The following is an 18,095-nucleotide window of genomic DNA, read 5'->3' as shown; positions in this document are numbered from 1 at the left end:
AACCCTCAGTTTGTTTTTCAGAGTCCATCGTCTCTCATGGTTCGTCTACCCCTCCGATTTCCCCCGCTTCATTCTTCCCCTCCCGCTACCTTCGTCTTCTTTTTTTTTCTTAACATATATTGCATTATTTGTTTCAGAGGTACAGATCTGAGATTCAACAGTCTTGCACAATTCACAGCGCTTACCAGAGCACATACCCTCCCCAGTGTCTATCACCCAGTCACCCCATCCCTCCCACCCCGTCTTTTTTGTTTTTATATTTCTGTGTAACTAAGAGAAAACAGTGTTAATCTCATTATTGTAATTTTTTATTTCTCTGTCTCCCAACTCCCCTTGCCATATTTATCTTCAGTCTCAAATATCCAGCCCTATATCTGATAATGCGGTGCTCACCAGATATACATTTAGTGCAGTGGTTCTTAACTGAAGCTAGTTTTGCTTCTCCCATTCCCAGAGGAACATTTGGCAATGTTGGGAGACATTTTTGATTGCCACATTTGGGGGATTCGGTGCTACTGTTATCTAGTGGGGAGAGGCTAAGAATGCTGTACATAGCAGACTGGACACAGGACGACTCCCACAGTAAAGGATAACCTGGCCCAGAATGTCAGGAGGACTGAGGTCGAGCAACCCTGATCTAGGAGAAAAGATGAAGTAGACATTTCTTACCTGAACGCTATTTTATAGGATTTTTATTTTTTGTTTTATAATGTTAGGGCAAAAATAATATAGTTCAAAGAAACAGATTTCAAAGTCTTTCCTTATTGCCTTAGCTATGAAGGTTATATCAGTGAGATAGATGGATAATCCCATGGCTGGATTTGACAGAAATATGTCATCATCAAATATGAGAAGGTCCTTTGGTTCACTAATGACTTGAGATGAATGTATATTTTTGCATATTTTCTAGAATATATGAGGCATGGAATGTTTCTTTATATTTCTTGCTCATTAAATAGTTGCTGAATTGATAAAACTAGTTAAGAGTAGCTTAATTAGAGAAGTGTCTGAACCTTCTATTTTCAAATATATCTAGCAACTTACACGTTAAGTGACACACTTAATGATGACAAGTGCCCCCTGTGTAGCTGTGTTGAATTCCTAAATTACTCCAGAAGCATATTTCATGAGGAGATTTCTGTGGGCAGAAGAAGAGAGAGAGCCTTGTGAATCTTCCATAGCACAGTCCAAACTGAACTTCCTTCTGATAATGCAGAGCACCCCTGCCCCTCCCACAGCTAGTGCTCACTTCAAACACTAATGGAGTCTTCTGGAAGTTTATCCAGTAAGGATCGCAAGGCCACTAAGTAGATGACACATTCAAAGATTCATTTCACTCTGAACTCGCAATCCCTATTGCACAGAGTTTATTCTCAATTCAGGAGAGTACAAGAAAGGGAACTGCCTTTCAGAAACGTCTGCTCTGAGCTGTGGATTTTGTGGATTGTTGTGGGTTTAATCCCTGAAGTCCTTTTCTAACTGAATTTAAAGTTGAGATTAATTTCTAACCAAACACACAACTATGAGATAGATCCACTTTTACAAACCTGATGTTACAATTCCTAGTCCTATTGTAAAACCAAATTGTCTTAAATGAATTTAATCCAATAATGAGTTCTAAATTGAAGGATAATTTAACCTGCCTCCACCACTTTATTTGTTCCAACATGCTTTCCTTAATTGGATTTGTTTGCATTTTTTACCATAAATTTCATGTTCTAATTAAACAAACTTATGAAAATAATACTACTAAGTTTTAAATTTCAAGTAATGCATTTAAGGAATAGCAGATATTATTTTATTTGAATAAATCACAAGGATGGTTACATATTAAGGATAGCAAAGAATTAGATATTCCTTTCTGCTATTATGAGCCAAATGAAAACCCTGATATCTCTAGAATGGTTTGAATTTAATCTTATATGAATGTGGTAGAAAGTAGTACATAATGTACACATACATACACACCCATACACACACACATACACAAAGTTAATCTCTAAACTTTTAACGGATTTAAATGTAGTGAAAATCAGTATAAGTATGAGGTGATATTAAAAGTTCTCTGCAGTCTTGAAAACAATAATGTAATTATCAGTGATAGGTCAGTGCCCTCTCTGCTGATAATACCAAAAACAAAAAGAAAAACAAAACAAAACAAAACAAAAAAACAGCCTAATTAAAAAGAAAATCTATTTGCCAGGCAAATAGTGGATATCATGTCAATAATAAAAAAAAAATAGTTCTAATTTTAAGATTGTAAAGTTAAATCCTTTAATGTTAGTGTTTGATCTAATGAAAGATTATCAGTGATAAAATATACTTTTGTCATGTAATTTTGACCTAAAAGTTAATTTTTATATTAAAGTTTTGGGACCTCACTCTTTTCTTACTGCTGTACATTGAACTTGAGTTTCTTTATCTGGGCAACAGATTAAATCATAGAACAAGAATAGGTGTGAGCAAGGGTATCCTCTGTAACTTATTATCTCATTTAAACTATGGATTGTTCTGGGGCCCTGTGCACTGTATTGTTAAATGTGGTATTAGCCAATGATTCAGAGAAAATGAACACAGAAAATGTTTTGAAATAAAAATTATGAGAAGGTACAATTTAAGTAAACTCAGTCAAAGTTCAGGGAACTGAAAATAAAGTGATTCTTTTTTTTTAAAGATCTTATTTATTTATTTGAGAGAGAGGGGATGGGGAGACGGAGGGCACAGAGGAAGAGTGAGAAGGAGAAGCAGACTCCCCACTGAGCAGAGAGCTTCATGCAGGGCTAGATCTTAGGACCCTGAGATCATGACCTGAGCAGAACGCACATGCTTAATCCACTGAGCCGCCCAAGCTCCCCTAAAGTGATTCTTACTGCTCAAAATGTGCCCTGTGTTGTCCACAGCCTCTCTATTCTACAGATTTGGCATTTTGTTATCAGTGATGTTTGATACTGGTGAAAGATATCCTCTTCCTGTGTATGTACAGCCTTAATTTATTCCTTCATGAACAAATTGATCTTGACTACCTACTAGATTCAATTCACTGTACCATGCTCTGAGGATACAATTGTGAACAAAGACATGACCATGCCTTTGTGGAGCTTCAACTCTGGAAGTATGGAGAGACATCAAACGCATTAATTTTGTGTCAGGATAAGCAGAAGTAGTTAGGCTCTCGGGAGACAGAATGGGGGAGTGGGGAGGTATGTAGAAAAGTCCAGATGTGAAGACACAGCATATGCAGAGATGCAGGAACAGGAGAGAGACTGAGAATTCTGAGTACAGTTGGGGGCTCCACTGTAAGGTAACCAGTGGGGCAAGATAGGACTGGAGAGGTGAAGAGAAACCAGGTCAGGAAGGAGCATATTGGGCAGGTTCCAAAGTTGGGACTTTTCTCTAGAGAGCCAGTTGAGGGTAAATTGAAGCATTTTTTTTTAAAGATTTTATTTATTTATTTGACAGAGAGAGACACAGCGAGAGAGGGAACACAAGCAGGGAGAGTGGGAGAGGGAGAAGCAGGCTTCCCGTAAGCAGGGAGCCCGATGCGAGTCTTGATCCCAGGACCCTGGGATCATGACCTGAGCCAAAGTCAGATGCTTAATGACTGAGCCACCAGGTGCCCCAATTGAAGCATTTATAAATCTACTCTTGGTATATAAAGAAGAGTAGACTATTGTATTAATAAATAATTGGGGCTTGCTGGGGAAATGCAACACAAAGATAGTAACACCAGAAAAGTGAGGATGTTGGCAAGCAACTTAAGGAACACAGAATCTAGGTAGGATAGAGGAGGAAGTGATGATGGAAAGAGTTGATAGAAACGGACAAAGAGGTTCAGTTTGAAAGCTAATTAATACAGCAGGAAACGTCCGAGGTCATGGCGGCATCAGACATTTGACCTTCAGATTCCAAAAGTGAGCCACTCCAGCTGAAAACAAGGTCCATGATCCACTATGAGACAATGTCCAAGAAAGAGGGAGACATTCTCACTGGAGGAAGAGATATAAGTGATGTTTTATAGAGGAGTGCCTCGATTCAAAGTTGGGAGCTGTTAGCATGCACTTTTTTGAGCCACTGAAAATCATCACCACTGGGTTCTAAATGGCTGTATCTCCATGTCTACTCTAATCCATACAGTGCTTTCGGTTAGTTGACGGGTGTGAATTTAATTATCCATGAACGACTATTGTGGACATTGCTGCTATAAACATCGGGTTAGCCTCGTGATGGGTATTAAAGAGGGTACATATTGAATGGAGCACTGGGTGTTATACACAAACAATGAATCATGGAACACTACATCAAAAACTAATGCTGTAATGTATGGTGATTAACATATCATAATAAAATTTAAAAATGCAAAAAAATAAAATAAAATTCCATTTAAAAAATTATCCATGAATGACTCCATAAGATTAATGAGTCATTTTTATCCTGAAAATCCTTCTGTTGAAAGCAGGCAACAGACTTTGTGACATTTTTATATAAAATCTCCATAGTTAAATTTTCATTGAATTATGGAACTATGGAATGCTCGTGATTGTAGACATTTCTTTATTTTCTACGAGAGGTTAAAAGGTGTAGGGTGATCTTCAGCTACTTAGATTGAGTGCAAGTATTTTGAAAATATAAAAACTAACTTTTTTAAAACCCCCCCAAAAGGAAAACCATATTTACTTACATAGACATTAAATGTTTCCTGGTTCAATTCACAGTTTTTACTATTGACCAACTTAATGATTCATAAAGCAGGTACATAATAAAATTTTAAGTGCTAATTCAAAACGTTTGTTGTAGAATTGGAGCCAGACCTCTTGCAGCAAGAAGTAGTAGGTGATTTCAAAAAGTAAAGGTGTTGAGAAAATAAATTTCCTTCCATGAAAAACAAAGGTGCTTTTGAAATGAGAACGGCCATTCGGGAAGTTTTATTAGCGCAGAATCCTCACGTAATTCAAGCAAGGCGATGAGATACACAGGCTCGAACCAAACATGGTAAAATCACACTTCATAATAGAAGTCGTGTTGTGTTTTCTTGTGTTCTTTTCTCCTCCCAAATTCTAAAGCCACTGTGGAAGACTTGGAGGGAGAGGTCCCTAAATTATCTGAATTATATTCACAAAAGCCAGAAAATAAAGAAAAGGTCCTTCCCTAGAAGCTTACAATGAATCAGGGATTGCAGAGTATGAGAAATGTGTGAAATGTGTTTATTTTATCAAATGTTGCCAGTTTTCAAAACTCTTGTTTGATATTTTCAAAGTAAATTTAGATGTATAGGAACTCTTCCCACTACCTATGAAAGTTTCATCCGGAGAAAGAAAGAAAATAGATTCTTTAAATTTAGAAGTGATTTGAGAAGATAGTACTCTGTTCCTTAAAAATGAATAATATTTTCTCTTTGGAAACACTTTTAAGATTGATCATCAAATATGAGATCACACACCAACAGAAGCTTGCACATAAACTGTTGTTGTAAGTATTAAAATAAATTTATTTTGTTTTCTGGATTATTTAGCTGAACAGATGGTAATGGTTTTGACACAATTCAGTTTCCTTTTCCCTTTTTTTTTTTCTTTTTCTTTTTTTTATTTGGGAAAAAATAGAATACAAAACCCAGAGCTTCTTTTCCCACTTTGTCACAGCTGGTTACCAATCAATCTCAATTCACGGTACAGTGATGATAGCACATGTTGTCCGGGGGCCAAATCTGATTGGGTTGCATTTTTCAGCAGTGTTCCGTATCAGGAAAAAAAAAGGTATCTTTATGGTGGGGACTGTCAGCACATGATTGTACAACTGTCATTAATCAAACCTGGCAACAATGACTGCATTTATACCAGTCTGAGACAGATTTTACAATCAAAATCACCCAATTTCTATCAGGATTTCCTCACCAGTTATGTTTTTTTCATCTGTTCCATTGTGTTTCCTGCTTTTCATTAAAGTCAGGCAATACTTCCTACATGTTGATCATATATATTATACCATATTTACAAAGTAGCTGCTTTATATCAAAGTATGCTTTAGATATTTAAGATGTATTCTCAACTACTTTAAGAAGGCTAAGAGCAAATCAAGACAAAACTTAAGGACATTAGATTGCTTAATGAAAGAATAATTGTAAAGCATATAGGTATTAGTAAACACATCTATGAGCCTCCTAGGATTACAGTTGATTTTAGAGTAATAGTGAGTAAAATATTGATAGTTATTTTCTGGAATTTCTGGAACTGTGAATATAAAATCACTGGCACAGAAACGCACATCTTCCCAATGCACAAGCACACAGAGCAATAACACACATGTCAAATGGAAGGGGCGTGCCACTCTAGGTTAGATGAATGAATGTACTTGCTGCAGAGGATACTGATTCTAGTCTCTTTATAGCTCAAGACAACAATCTCAGCATCTTCTATAAAATAGTATTTGGAAATAGGCATTTTTTTCTAAGTCATTAATTGTTGTGAAACCATGTATTAAACTCTGTTGTAAACTATAAAGATCTCTATAAATGTAAGGAGCTATTATTCATAATTTTGTATACTACTTAGTCAATATTTGCTTTCTAGGAAAAATGAACATTTCTCCAATTATCCAGTGTAATAGTGAAAAGCATCAATGAGATTCCTATGACGCATGTACCAACTTATCCAGAAAGAAATAAAAGAAATAAGGCCACATTTATTGGACCTCTGGAAATATTTGGCATCCAATTGCTTGTGAAATATGCAGTTTTAGGAAACAAATTATTGTCTCAGGAAAATCATGACCCATTAGAGAAAACAGAGACTAGTAGTAGATACGACAATTTTTCCCCTGATTGTATTTGCCTCAATGTGTGTTCTTTGGAAAGGAAGTTTGTCATTTTTTGCCTCATATTGCCTAAATGTGAAATTAGTAATGAGCCACATATTTACTTCTTTCTGGGTTTTGAAGTGTTTTTAAAGATTTATGTATTTGAGAGAGAGTCAGAGAGAGGGAGAGAATGCACATGCGCGAGTGGGAGAAGGGGCAGAGGGAGAGAATCTTCAGGCAGACTCCCTGCTGAGTGTGAAGCCCAACCTGGGGCTGGATCTCAGGACCCCTGAGATTATGACCTGAGCCAAAACCAAGAGTCGGACACCCAATCGACTGAGCAACCCAGGGGCCCCTTGAAGTGTTTTTAGACATAGTTTCTTTAAAATCAATTCTTGCATTTCTTAAGTTTTTGCAAGTAAGAGCTAATTTGATCACATTATAAGTTTATCATTTCTCTGACACAAGATACTTCTTATTGTGAAAATTGATAAAAGTACATGATGTGCTTGAGTCTCCTGGGCTTGTCAGGGTACTGTCAGGGTTTGGGCTAGAAACTGGCATGGTGGTTGAGTGGTGTTAGAAGGAAGAGTACCGTCTCCAGCTGTAAATGTACCATTGTATTAGATCCACTGGCTTGGCAGTGTGATGGAGGAGAAAGAGTATGTACTTTGGAGTGAGATAGACCTTGATTTGAAAATCCAAATTTGTATGTGAAAATGTCAAAATTTTAAATGATGTCAATTTTCCAATAATTTAAAAACATCAGTGAGCCAAACACAGACACACACAAACACAAGCATACACACCCCTTGGTTTTACACATATGTCAGCCCACAAATAATCAAATTGCAATTATATACTAGATAGTATAAATTTACCTAGTGTAAATTTCTGTACCCAGACCATGAGGCCTGAATCCTCAGCCGCTAAAAGCTTAATTGTACTATTGACCATTTATTTACTAAACCCATTAAGGAAAAATTTGTGGGCACAGCTGCCATTTGGGTAGTAAATCCCATACTCACTTTAATGTTTCTTCTATGTATTTATTCATCATGGTATTTTTTTAATAAATTGAAAATTTATGCTCTTTCTTGGTAGAAAGTTATAATCTCTGTAATCTAGTTCATGAAGAATCTAGATTCTAGATTCCAGTATGGTCTAAACCTTTGCTACCAATGAATTTCAGGGTTCTGGATAACAAAGTGCTATTTTTCTAAGCTTAAACTTAGGGCATTAAACTAAACTCGATAATTTTTCAATTCTTTACTGTGTCTCAGAATTTATAACCTGTTAGCTTCTTAGAATAACCAATTTCTATATTTTATAAAAGTATATTTATTAATGAGGTGTATGGTTTGCCTTCAAGCAGGTTGAACTTTGTATGTCTAAGTTTTTTCTATTTTTAAAATGGAGGAAATAACATTTTACCTCCTTACCTACCAGAATTTTTATGAGGATAAGTTAAAGAGTATATGTGAGAACACCATGCAGTGTCTTTTTTATCGTCATTATTTTATTTTCACAAGATGTGTGATTAGAAACCACCCTTGTTGCCAAAATAATGAGATAATGTATCTGAAAGCTTTCAGCAAAACACAAAGCTTTAACCCTGTTTTCTCATAGTCTTCATGTTTATTTTAGATATTCTTCTAGAATCATATCATTTACTCTGTTGTAGGAAGAGAGATTGTTTTTTCATGTTATTAATTTACAGAGGGAAATTTATTAATGATAACTTATAAACCAAATGTCTAGATTGCTGGTCAAGATTTGTTAACTTCTTTTCTTTGTCTGTCTTTCTAGTAGCATTTGTTTATTAAATATTTTGAGTTATTACATTCATAGTATTATGTTTATATTAATTTAGCCAATGTTTCAGAGCTAACTGCTGATGTATATACCTAAGAGTATTACTATATTTCTTGATAGAGTAGAATGGTATATTTCAAATTAGTTAATCTTTCCATTCTACATACAGTTGTTTTACTAGTAACCCTGCTATGAAAGAACTACAGAAGAATTTCAGGCATTTGTTGGGTGGTTCATTATTCATTCACTAGCATTCATTGAACACATCCAAGATCTCAGGGACTGTTTGATAGGACTTGGGGTACATAGTTTGGAACAAGAAAGATTTAGTTCTTGTTCTCATGGAGCACACATGCTCTTGGAAAGACAATAAACAAGGAAACTAAAAACTTGGAAGAGATACTGCTTTAAAGAAAAAAAAATAAAAGTAACAAAGGAGATATGAAAATAAAAAGAATGATGAGCACTGGGTGTTATATGCAACTAATGAATCATTGAACACTACATCAAAAACTAATGATGTACTATATGTTGGCTAACTGAACATAATAATAAAAATAATAATAATAATTTTTAAAATCACTGGTGGGGATAAAGCTACTTCACATTCTTTGGGCAGGAAAGACATCTTTGAGGGAATATTTGAGTAATCTTGGAAGTCAAGAAAGATTATCAATAGAAGATGCAGGAAAAGGGCATTCTGTGAAGTTGCAACAGTAGTACAAAGACATCGTGGTAACTAGGTAATTATGTTAAACAAAGAAAAGAAGGATCATCTGGTTAGAAGAGGGTGAACATGAAGCTGGACAGGTAGGCAAGGAGTAGATTATCTAAAACCTTGAAGATCATAGAAATAGGTTTTATTCTGAGTGACTGAATGAGAAATCATTGGATGGTTTCAGACAGTAGAATGACATAATCATATTTAGGTATATTAACCAGTGAATTTGTACTAATGCTCTTCATTCTTCTAAAAACCCTTAGATTATATAACTGCTATCACATTTTACAGTCTGTTGTTAGAAATAGTTGACCTAAAAATGAGATAATTCATAAAAAATGCAAAATTCAAAATGCTGTCATGAAAGAGAGAGAGTGCACTTTACTGGTTGGCACAGGAAGTAATAGCATTAGTAGAAACCTCTGAAAGAAGTGTTTTTGTTTTATTATCTATAGAAGACCTTCTAAGAGTCAAAGATCAGAGATTTTCAAAAATGGAAGAGGTCATCAGAGGAATTCAAGTTGGAAGACTGGTTGGTAGATTGTGGCACATAGGATTCAAATGATGATGGATGGTTGCCGAAGGGGAGGTTTTTAACGTTTCTCTTGATGGAAAGATTTAGTCATTTTATATATATTCAAAATACTTTTGTATAAATCCATAATGCTGATAATATTCACAATCTTTCCTCAGGCAAAGATCCCGTGAAAAATGAGAATTTAAAGATTCTGAGCACTCTGTGATATCTGAGAGTCTTGAAATCTGTTTTTTGTTGTTATTCTTCTTGTTGTTTGTTTGTTTAAAAATTTAAACCTCCATGTGTGAAGGGACCCAACAGGACTAGTGTATTGTAACCATTATTTCTAATTGGGATAAGACAGCATGGCCCTCAGAAATATGTGCATATCAATCCTTGGGACTGGGGAAAGGTATGTGTTAGCTAGAGAAAGTTTTAGAGGTAGTTCTGATAGACCTTTGTGTGGAGTCATATCTCATCACTTCCAGTTAAGAATTGTTTCACTGGGCTCGGAGCCTTATGAAGGCATATATCCCCAATTTTAATGCAGTGCCTGGCATGTAGGAGACATGTAAGTCTCCTTAAATGTTAGGATTTTTGAATGAAATAATTAAAATAATTAAATTTTCATTATAATTTTCTCAGATGTCAATGATTTTCAAAGGTATATTGAAATGAGACAATGCTTAATGAGCATCTACTAATTCCAATGAAGAAGCATTTTATATAGAAGATCATTAAAAAATTATCACCCCCAAACCTCTTCTTACTCCAAAGCTTACCTATTTTCCTGTAAATGGGCCCATCACCTGGTATATGTACTCTCTGTACCAAGTTGGAATTCTATAAATATTCTACAGGAATCTCCATAGCACCAGACCGTTGTTCTTATCCAGAGTTTTACAACCTATTTCTGAAACCCTGTCTATAGTTAGAAAAAAAAAAAAAGTGTACTTACTATTTTCTTATAATGGCATGGAATCTTTGAAAAGTAGTCTCTTTTATTAGTAGCCAAGATTAATTCAATTTATTCCTCCCAAGCTGTATTTCATTTTTCATTTTTCTTATGAAAACAAAATTACAAACAGGGTAGAATACAGAGTTACTTGTATCCCTTATCAGGGAAACCTTAAACAAACAAAAGCCAATTTAAATCAACAAAAAAATTAAAACACTGATGCAGTGTTCCCATTCCTATTCTTGGCTTTCCTAAGTACTCCTTAAAAAATGAGAAATCTCAGCAAGTCTGATTTCAGACATATTTTGGGTTCACATATTATATAATCTGTAATTTTTAAGTAAACATTTTTACCTACTAAAACAAGATATAAATAGCTCTCTCATTCTATATATCCCCCATGTTGTTCCCTATATAATGAATTTATCTAACCTGAGGTACAATTTGCTAGAAGGTATAACTAAATGTTTGCTGAATGTGAAATTATATTTCCATCCAAGTGGTATTGGTAATGTGGCATATATGTCTTAAGTTAGCACTTAAAAATTCAACAAGGGCACCTGGGTGGCTCACTCAGTTCAGCGTCTGCCTTCTGCTCAGGTCATGATCTCAGGGTCCTGGGATCCAGCCCTGCATTGGGCTCCCTGCTCAGCAGGAGCTGAACTCTCTTTCTGCCCCTCCCCTTCTTTTGTGTACATGAATGCACGCGCTCTCTCTCTCTCTCAAATAAATAAATAAATTTTTTAAAAAATTTCAACGAAGTATTTTACTGTAGGAAAGGGGTACTCACAGAGTGGAAAAAATGCCAGGTTGAAAGTCAGAGTTCAAGTTTGAATTCTGATTTTTCTCTTCAGTAGTAAAACGACTTTGAGCAAATCATTTCACTTAACTAAGGGTCAGTTTTCTCATCTGTGAAATGACAATTTCTGATTCAAGAGAATTATTTTGAGGATGCTATGAGCTAATGCATGTGAGTCTTTTTTGTTTGCTTAAAATGTGAGGCAACATACAGTTTTTGATTTTTTTTTCCTCAATGACAAATCAGAAATCCTGTATATCTTTTTTTAAAACTTAGAATAATGTTTTCATGTGTGTTTCATCCAGAGAGGACTTTGTAGACCTTCAAGTTTATCTTCCCCTCTTTTAGCTTTTGAAAAAAATTTAGAAAGCTCTGAAGAGACTTTACCAAGTTAAACAAGAACCATGACAAAACTCTAACCAGAATTCAGATATTGAGATGAACTAGAAATGTCTGCAAAATACATTATTTTTATTCAATCCTTGTATCTCAGAGCTAAGCATGTACAGCAGAAATAGACTAACTGTAGGAAAGATGATCTTTATTAGACAGTAAATATATCATCAACAACTTTTCTGAACCCATCATCAAAATCATTATTTTTCTCATTTTTAAATGGCCAAGTTAAGCAGAGCACGTTTGCATGCATGCACTGTTACTCTTTTATGAATTTCAGCTCAGTCCTTGCCCTAAGTTGTAAATATAGCTCATAAGAAAACCTTATGTTTTTATTATACCTAAATGTGGCAAATTTGCAAGCTTGCAGTCACTTAGATTTGGTTGACCCTTATATCAGTAAGAAACAATATATTCATCATATATTCAACCAAGATTTCTTGAGCTCCTACGAGTTATAATAAAAATATCTAATATGCATTGTGCTTTCTCTGTGCCAGTTTTATGCACTTTATATGTAGCATCTCCTTCAAAGTTCACTTTCACTCCATGAAATAGATGTTATTATCATCACCATTTTGCTAATGAAGAAATTGGGACCCAGAGAATTTAAGGATGTTGTCCATTTTTACAAGCATTGGAGGAGGTAGAGCCCAAGACTAAAACTCTGGCCACTTGGCTCCAGAGTCTGCTCTTAACCACCTGGTTATGCTACTGGATGTTGAAAGCTCTGTGTTAGGGGCTGAGGATATAGCTGTGAGTGAAGCAGGCAGGATCTCTGCCTTCATCAAAATAGACGATGGTACAAAATGTAAGCAAGTGTGCAATGATGGTACAGCAATAAGTTTCAAGGAGAGAGTAATTACAGTTGTCTAGTGTCATAATGGATGGCTTCAAACAAGAGTTTAAGAAAGCTTTCCTAACAACTTATGACATTTTAAATCAGCAGAAGTTTAACTGAAAACATGCTGACAGAAAAGTAACCACCATAATTGGAGGATAGAAGAGCATACATAACTAAGTTTCATTGGCATGATAGGTTCATAGATATTGCTTTTTGTCAGGCAAAGTTCTATCAAATGGAACAATTCTTAGGTCTATGTCTTACACTGCAATAAACTTAAGCTACTATTCTTTTAGCTAAAGCCAGAAGTAGAAGAAATCTGATTATAGTAGTTTTCATTGCAAGCCTAAAAAGTCTGTTTTTGTCCTGAAAGCAATAGGAAATCACAGCTAGTTGTGAATAGATAGAACCAATTAAAGCAATATTTTAAAAATACAGCTTTATCTGTGTGATATATATGAGGAAGAGAGGCAATGTGATCAATCAAAAGCTATTGCAAAATTATGTGTGTGAAATAACAAAGACCGTCAGTAAAAATCAAGAGGAAAGATCAGATAAGAAAAGATAGTAGCTTCACTATTTTGCTTGTGTAATTGTAATCTCTTAGAGTCTAATAAAAGCATATTCTTATATACAAGTATTTCAACAGATTCTTGTTAAAATTTTAGAATCTTTTTCTGAACTAGTGTGTTAGTCTACTTGTTAAAAAAGTAGAAGTGAGAAATGTGTGTGAAAGAGCTGAGGATGTGCATTTCCCAAGTCACTCCCAGGCATGTTGGTGTTTTAAGAGTTAATATTAGTAATTTTTAAAAATCAGCCCCTTCCGCCTGGGCAGCTCAGTTGGTTAAGCGAATGCCTTCGGCTCAGGTCATGATCCTGGAGTCCCTGGATCGAGTCCCGCATCGGGCTCCCTGCTCGGCAGGCAGCCTGCTTCTCCCTCTGACCCTCCCCCCTCTCATGTGCTCTCTCTCTCTCTCTCTCTCATTCTCTCTGTCTCAAATAAATAAATAAAATCTTAAAAAAAAAAATCGGCCCCTTCTTAATTCTTTCAACAATGTAATTATGTCAATTTTCCAACAAATAAGAGAAAAAAATTTTTTTCCTTCAATATATTTCAGTTCTAGAGTCAAGATGCCCCAAAAGTAAATCATATATTGAAGTGCAGTGTAACTTACAAAATATAAAGAATAGTGTATATTTCAGTTTCTAGGTGAGTTATATTCTACTATTTTGTATACAAAGTGCTAATAATGCCTTTGATAGTTTTGATACAGTAGGAGTTGTTATACATATATGAAATATGCCAGTTACCCAACTGGTAATCAAGCCGAAAGAGATCACATATGAAATTAATGATCTGATTAGTAACACCTTTAATCTAACAATTGCACTTTGTGGCTGAATATTATGTATGTGTGCACGTGTGTTTGTTTTAGTTAAAATATATCAAAAGAGAAGAATGAAGATGAAAATGTAGTGTTATTTTAATATAGCTAATATGTTATTTAATAAAACCAGTTCATTCCTACGTAGGTATGACATCAAAGACGATTACACACTGAGAATTAAAAAGGCCATGAGTACAGATGAAGGCACCTACATGTGTATTGCCGAGAACCGGGTTGGAAAAGTAGAAGCCTCTGCTTCTCTCACAGTCCGAGGTAAGAAACTTAGGATGTGAAATACAGTTGAATCAACAGACTAATATTTGGTTAAATTGGTAAGTGAACTCACAGTCAAAATAATAGCTTACACTCTTTTATTATTATTATTATTAAAATGCCTAGATTTTATGTCCATTCTATCATGAATTGAAATAAAATTACTTTCAAACTGGGTTCAAAGGGATGATTATTTGAAGGAATTATTTTTTTATTTAATAAATAATAGCTAAGATTGTTTAAAAGTAAATCTTAAGAATAGGAAAGATTTATACTAATCTTTTATGTACCCACTGTTTTGAAGCATTTACTGCTTTTTAAATGCACAATTTTAAATGTACTCTGTTTGCTGTTTAATAGTTTGCCAGTTTATCCTAGGAGAGTACTAGTTTGAAATTCTTTATTTCAGTATCCAAAAGGCGATTAAAAAAAATAAAATAAAACCAAAACTGCTCCCAAAGTGAAAAATGGATACAAATGAGTTCCCACAATGAGAAAATCTGATTTAGAGAGTGATTTGTGACATTCACTGGCCTTAAATAATTGAAATAGTGTTGCTCCTGTAATAACTTTCACTTTCTGAGTGTCATGCACTTTTTCATTCATGGAATAATGTTCATTTATAGACTCCCTAGAATTGCTAATAAGTGAAAGAAAGCATTACTTAGCCCTACAGTGAGGTAGAATGATTAACTGTCTTCCTGGTGTTGCATGTTGATCCACATGAGTAAATTATATAGCCCCAGGTACCAAGTAGTACCATGTGGACATCTACACTTATTCTTGCCACATAGACATCACCCATGGCATCATTTCCACTCACAGGACTTCAAACAGAGATAGGCGAGCACATCCTCTGCTCAGTCTTTCCACCTTTCTTCCACCACCTTAACTGACGCCTCCTCTTGTCATCCTTTGTGAGGTCAGCTGCATGCTTTCAGCCCAGTCTCAGTTATATCTCACCCTGTGTAATCACACCTCCTACCCTTGTGCAGCTTTACTCCCAGAAGTTTTCATAAGATTGGTGAAAAGGTTTGGAGGAATTTACATTGGTGAGAAAAGTGTCAGGGATTCTCATGTTGGTCCTCCCTCGGGGTCATCATTTTTTCTGATCTATGACATCAGCACCAAATCGTAAAACAAACAAGCAATAAAACCCAAAAAACAAAAACCTGTCTTTCTCCGGGTAACTCTTAGGAGACATGGCACTTTGGATAACTTGGAAAATATTGATGATTTCCACACTTCTCAATCGCTCCACTTTTATTCCACCAAATCCATTTTTTTTCCCATCAGGACATTCTAGCGTGAACTTAGATACAAAACAAATTTAGACAAAATCGGCATGCCGGCTGCTTAAAAACATTTTCATTCCTCATGAGTTACCAGATCATAAAAAGCTGTGATCATATACCAATCAAATATATAGACTGATTGTATATTATCAAAATCCAATAGCCTTTATAAGCCACATTACTACATTTAATCTACATTCTCTGTAGGTGATTATATATTTATATATATTTGTTTGCTAGGCAATCCTTTGGGAAAACAATTCACCTGACCAAATTTTCCCCAAAGCTTGTTTATTTGTTGTTTCTGAATTGAGTGGGGAAAAAAAAATAAACAACCCACCAAGAAATGTTCCATTTAAAAAATATTTGCTGACTAAACAAAAGGTCGAGAAAATGTGAGGAGTTGTTTGTTTATAGAAGCAGCAGGATTCTTTTTATACTTGAATGCTTGGATGAATGAGACGTGAAGTGGTCTGTTTGCTTTGAGATATTTCCCAGCTAATTGTTTTCATAATTTGTTGAAAGTTGCAGGTTTAACATTTCATTTAACAAAGCATGCTCCTCTCACATGGATGTTTCTAGCTAACTTAAAAAACTAATAGAGTTTTTTTGTTTTTAATAGGATTTTTTTTAAATCAGCAAACCTTAAATGGTCTCTCCCCTAATCTGTGTCCTGTAGATGGATTAGAGAGTTTAATCTGTGTGGTATGTATTTATTACTCATCTAAGACTGAAACCTCAAAAACAGGGTTAAAGAAAAAGAAAACCTCCATGATACAATAGAATGTGGAGTAAAATATTTAAAAATATTTTTTATCATTAGGAAAAGCAGTTGGAACTTCTCATGCTAAGAGGTTAACAGGAGAAAAAGCATATTATCTGTGACTTATTATTTTCTGTGCTCATTTTTCCATGCACATACATGAAATGTTTAGCCCTTCCCTGGATTGTTTTATTAGAACAGGGTCAACTGACCCAAGAGGCCACATCCATTTTCATCCATTTAATGCAGGGACACAGTTTAGTTTAATTTGCTGATTTTGAAAACATCCACCTGCTAGGTTTTTTCCAGATGAAATGTTGCTATGTAACAAAAACAAGAAGTTTAATTGGGATGTTTCTGCTAAAATTTTATCATGATGTTCAATTGGGGAAAAGAAAAAGAACTTTTATAGTCAAAATCTGAAACAGAGATTTACTCAGTTTTCCACTTTAAAATAAGGTGAAAATAGACTATAAAATTAAACTTAACAGCAAGTAGCTCCCTTTGCTGACCTGACAAACATAAAATTAGAAAGAAACAATGCTAGACAACAACCAACCTCCTAGCATTTATATTCTAGTCAAATAATTCATGATCCAATAGAACGTTTTTAAATGGGTCCAAAATGAGTTAACACAAACTGCATATTTGTAAACACATTTTTTTCCCCATTTTCAGTTCTTCAAATTGGCTTTGCATAAATCAAGACTTCATTGGAAAAGCTATCTTGTTTTAGGGCAATAAAACCTTTTTTTAAATAAAATTACTCTAGACTAAGTGAGATAGAAATATGTTTTATTTTTTTAAGCCTGATTTTTTGCCATGGTTTCTTCTTTTTCTCTCTTTAATATCAATAGATTCAAAATGTCTTTTGGTTTCTACATGAAACATTATGTTGGGGATTCAGCCTGAGGTTGCACCTGAAAAATGCACATTCAAAACGAAAATACAAAGTTATTTTCCTACTGGACATTGATAAAATTAAGAGATATATCTTTCGAATGAGGCACAACTTTATGATGTTAGTCTGTTGTCTTGTTCTCAGTTGCTATTTTTGTGTGCACCTTACCCCGAGAAAGGAAACAAACTGTGCATTGGGCAACTTTCTGATTTTCTTCCTCTTGCTATGTAGGACACACTAGAGGGTCACTAAACTAGAATTTTCGTCCTGCTGCTATAATTGCTTTATTCTTCTTTGAATTCTCTTAATCTCCCCCTTTTAACTGTTAATAGCATCTCCTACAGAGACAACTCCATATTGTTTCAGAGAATGCACAAAGCTAGTATCATGATGTATTGATTGAGGGAATGAATGCCTATAAATATGGTTTCAATGGCTATATTTATCTCATCATGTCCAATGAGACATCATAAGACAAAACTGCCTAAATTCTAGAGTCACGTTATATATGCACTAGAGCTTTATCCATGGGGATGTGGGTGAAACACTTGTTTGTTGTGTAAGTTTATATTTTGATTGCAAGAGTTCATAATAGTTCATATGCTACTAAATATATTTCCTCTTCATTTGAATAAT

General features: G+C 34.8%; 1 protein-coding gene across 1 annotated transcript in view; it reads left to right on the top strand.

Moving 5' to 3' along the window:
* The window catches only part of ROBO2 (roundabout guidance receptor 2), a 574,017-nt gene that overhangs the window by 431,167 nt on the left and 124,755 nt on the right, over positions 1 to 18,095 (top strand). The window contains exon 6 of the mRNA XM_081818005.1: positions 14,373 to 14,500. Within this exon, the coding sequence (XP_081674131.1) occupies positions 14,373 to 14,500 (128 nt within the window). The remainder of the gene's footprint in view (positions 1 to 14,372; positions 14,501 to 18,095) is intronic.

This window comes from Leptonychotes weddellii, chromosome 1 (genome assembly GCF_054177405.1).
Source record: "Leptonychotes weddellii isolate Sample4059 chromosome 1, ASM5417740v2, whole genome shotgun sequence".
In the NCBI taxonomy this organism is placed as follows: Eukaryota; Metazoa; Chordata; class Mammalia; order Carnivora; family Phocidae; genus Leptonychotes; species Leptonychotes weddellii.
This window is presented reverse-complemented; position numbering and strand designations above follow the sequence as displayed.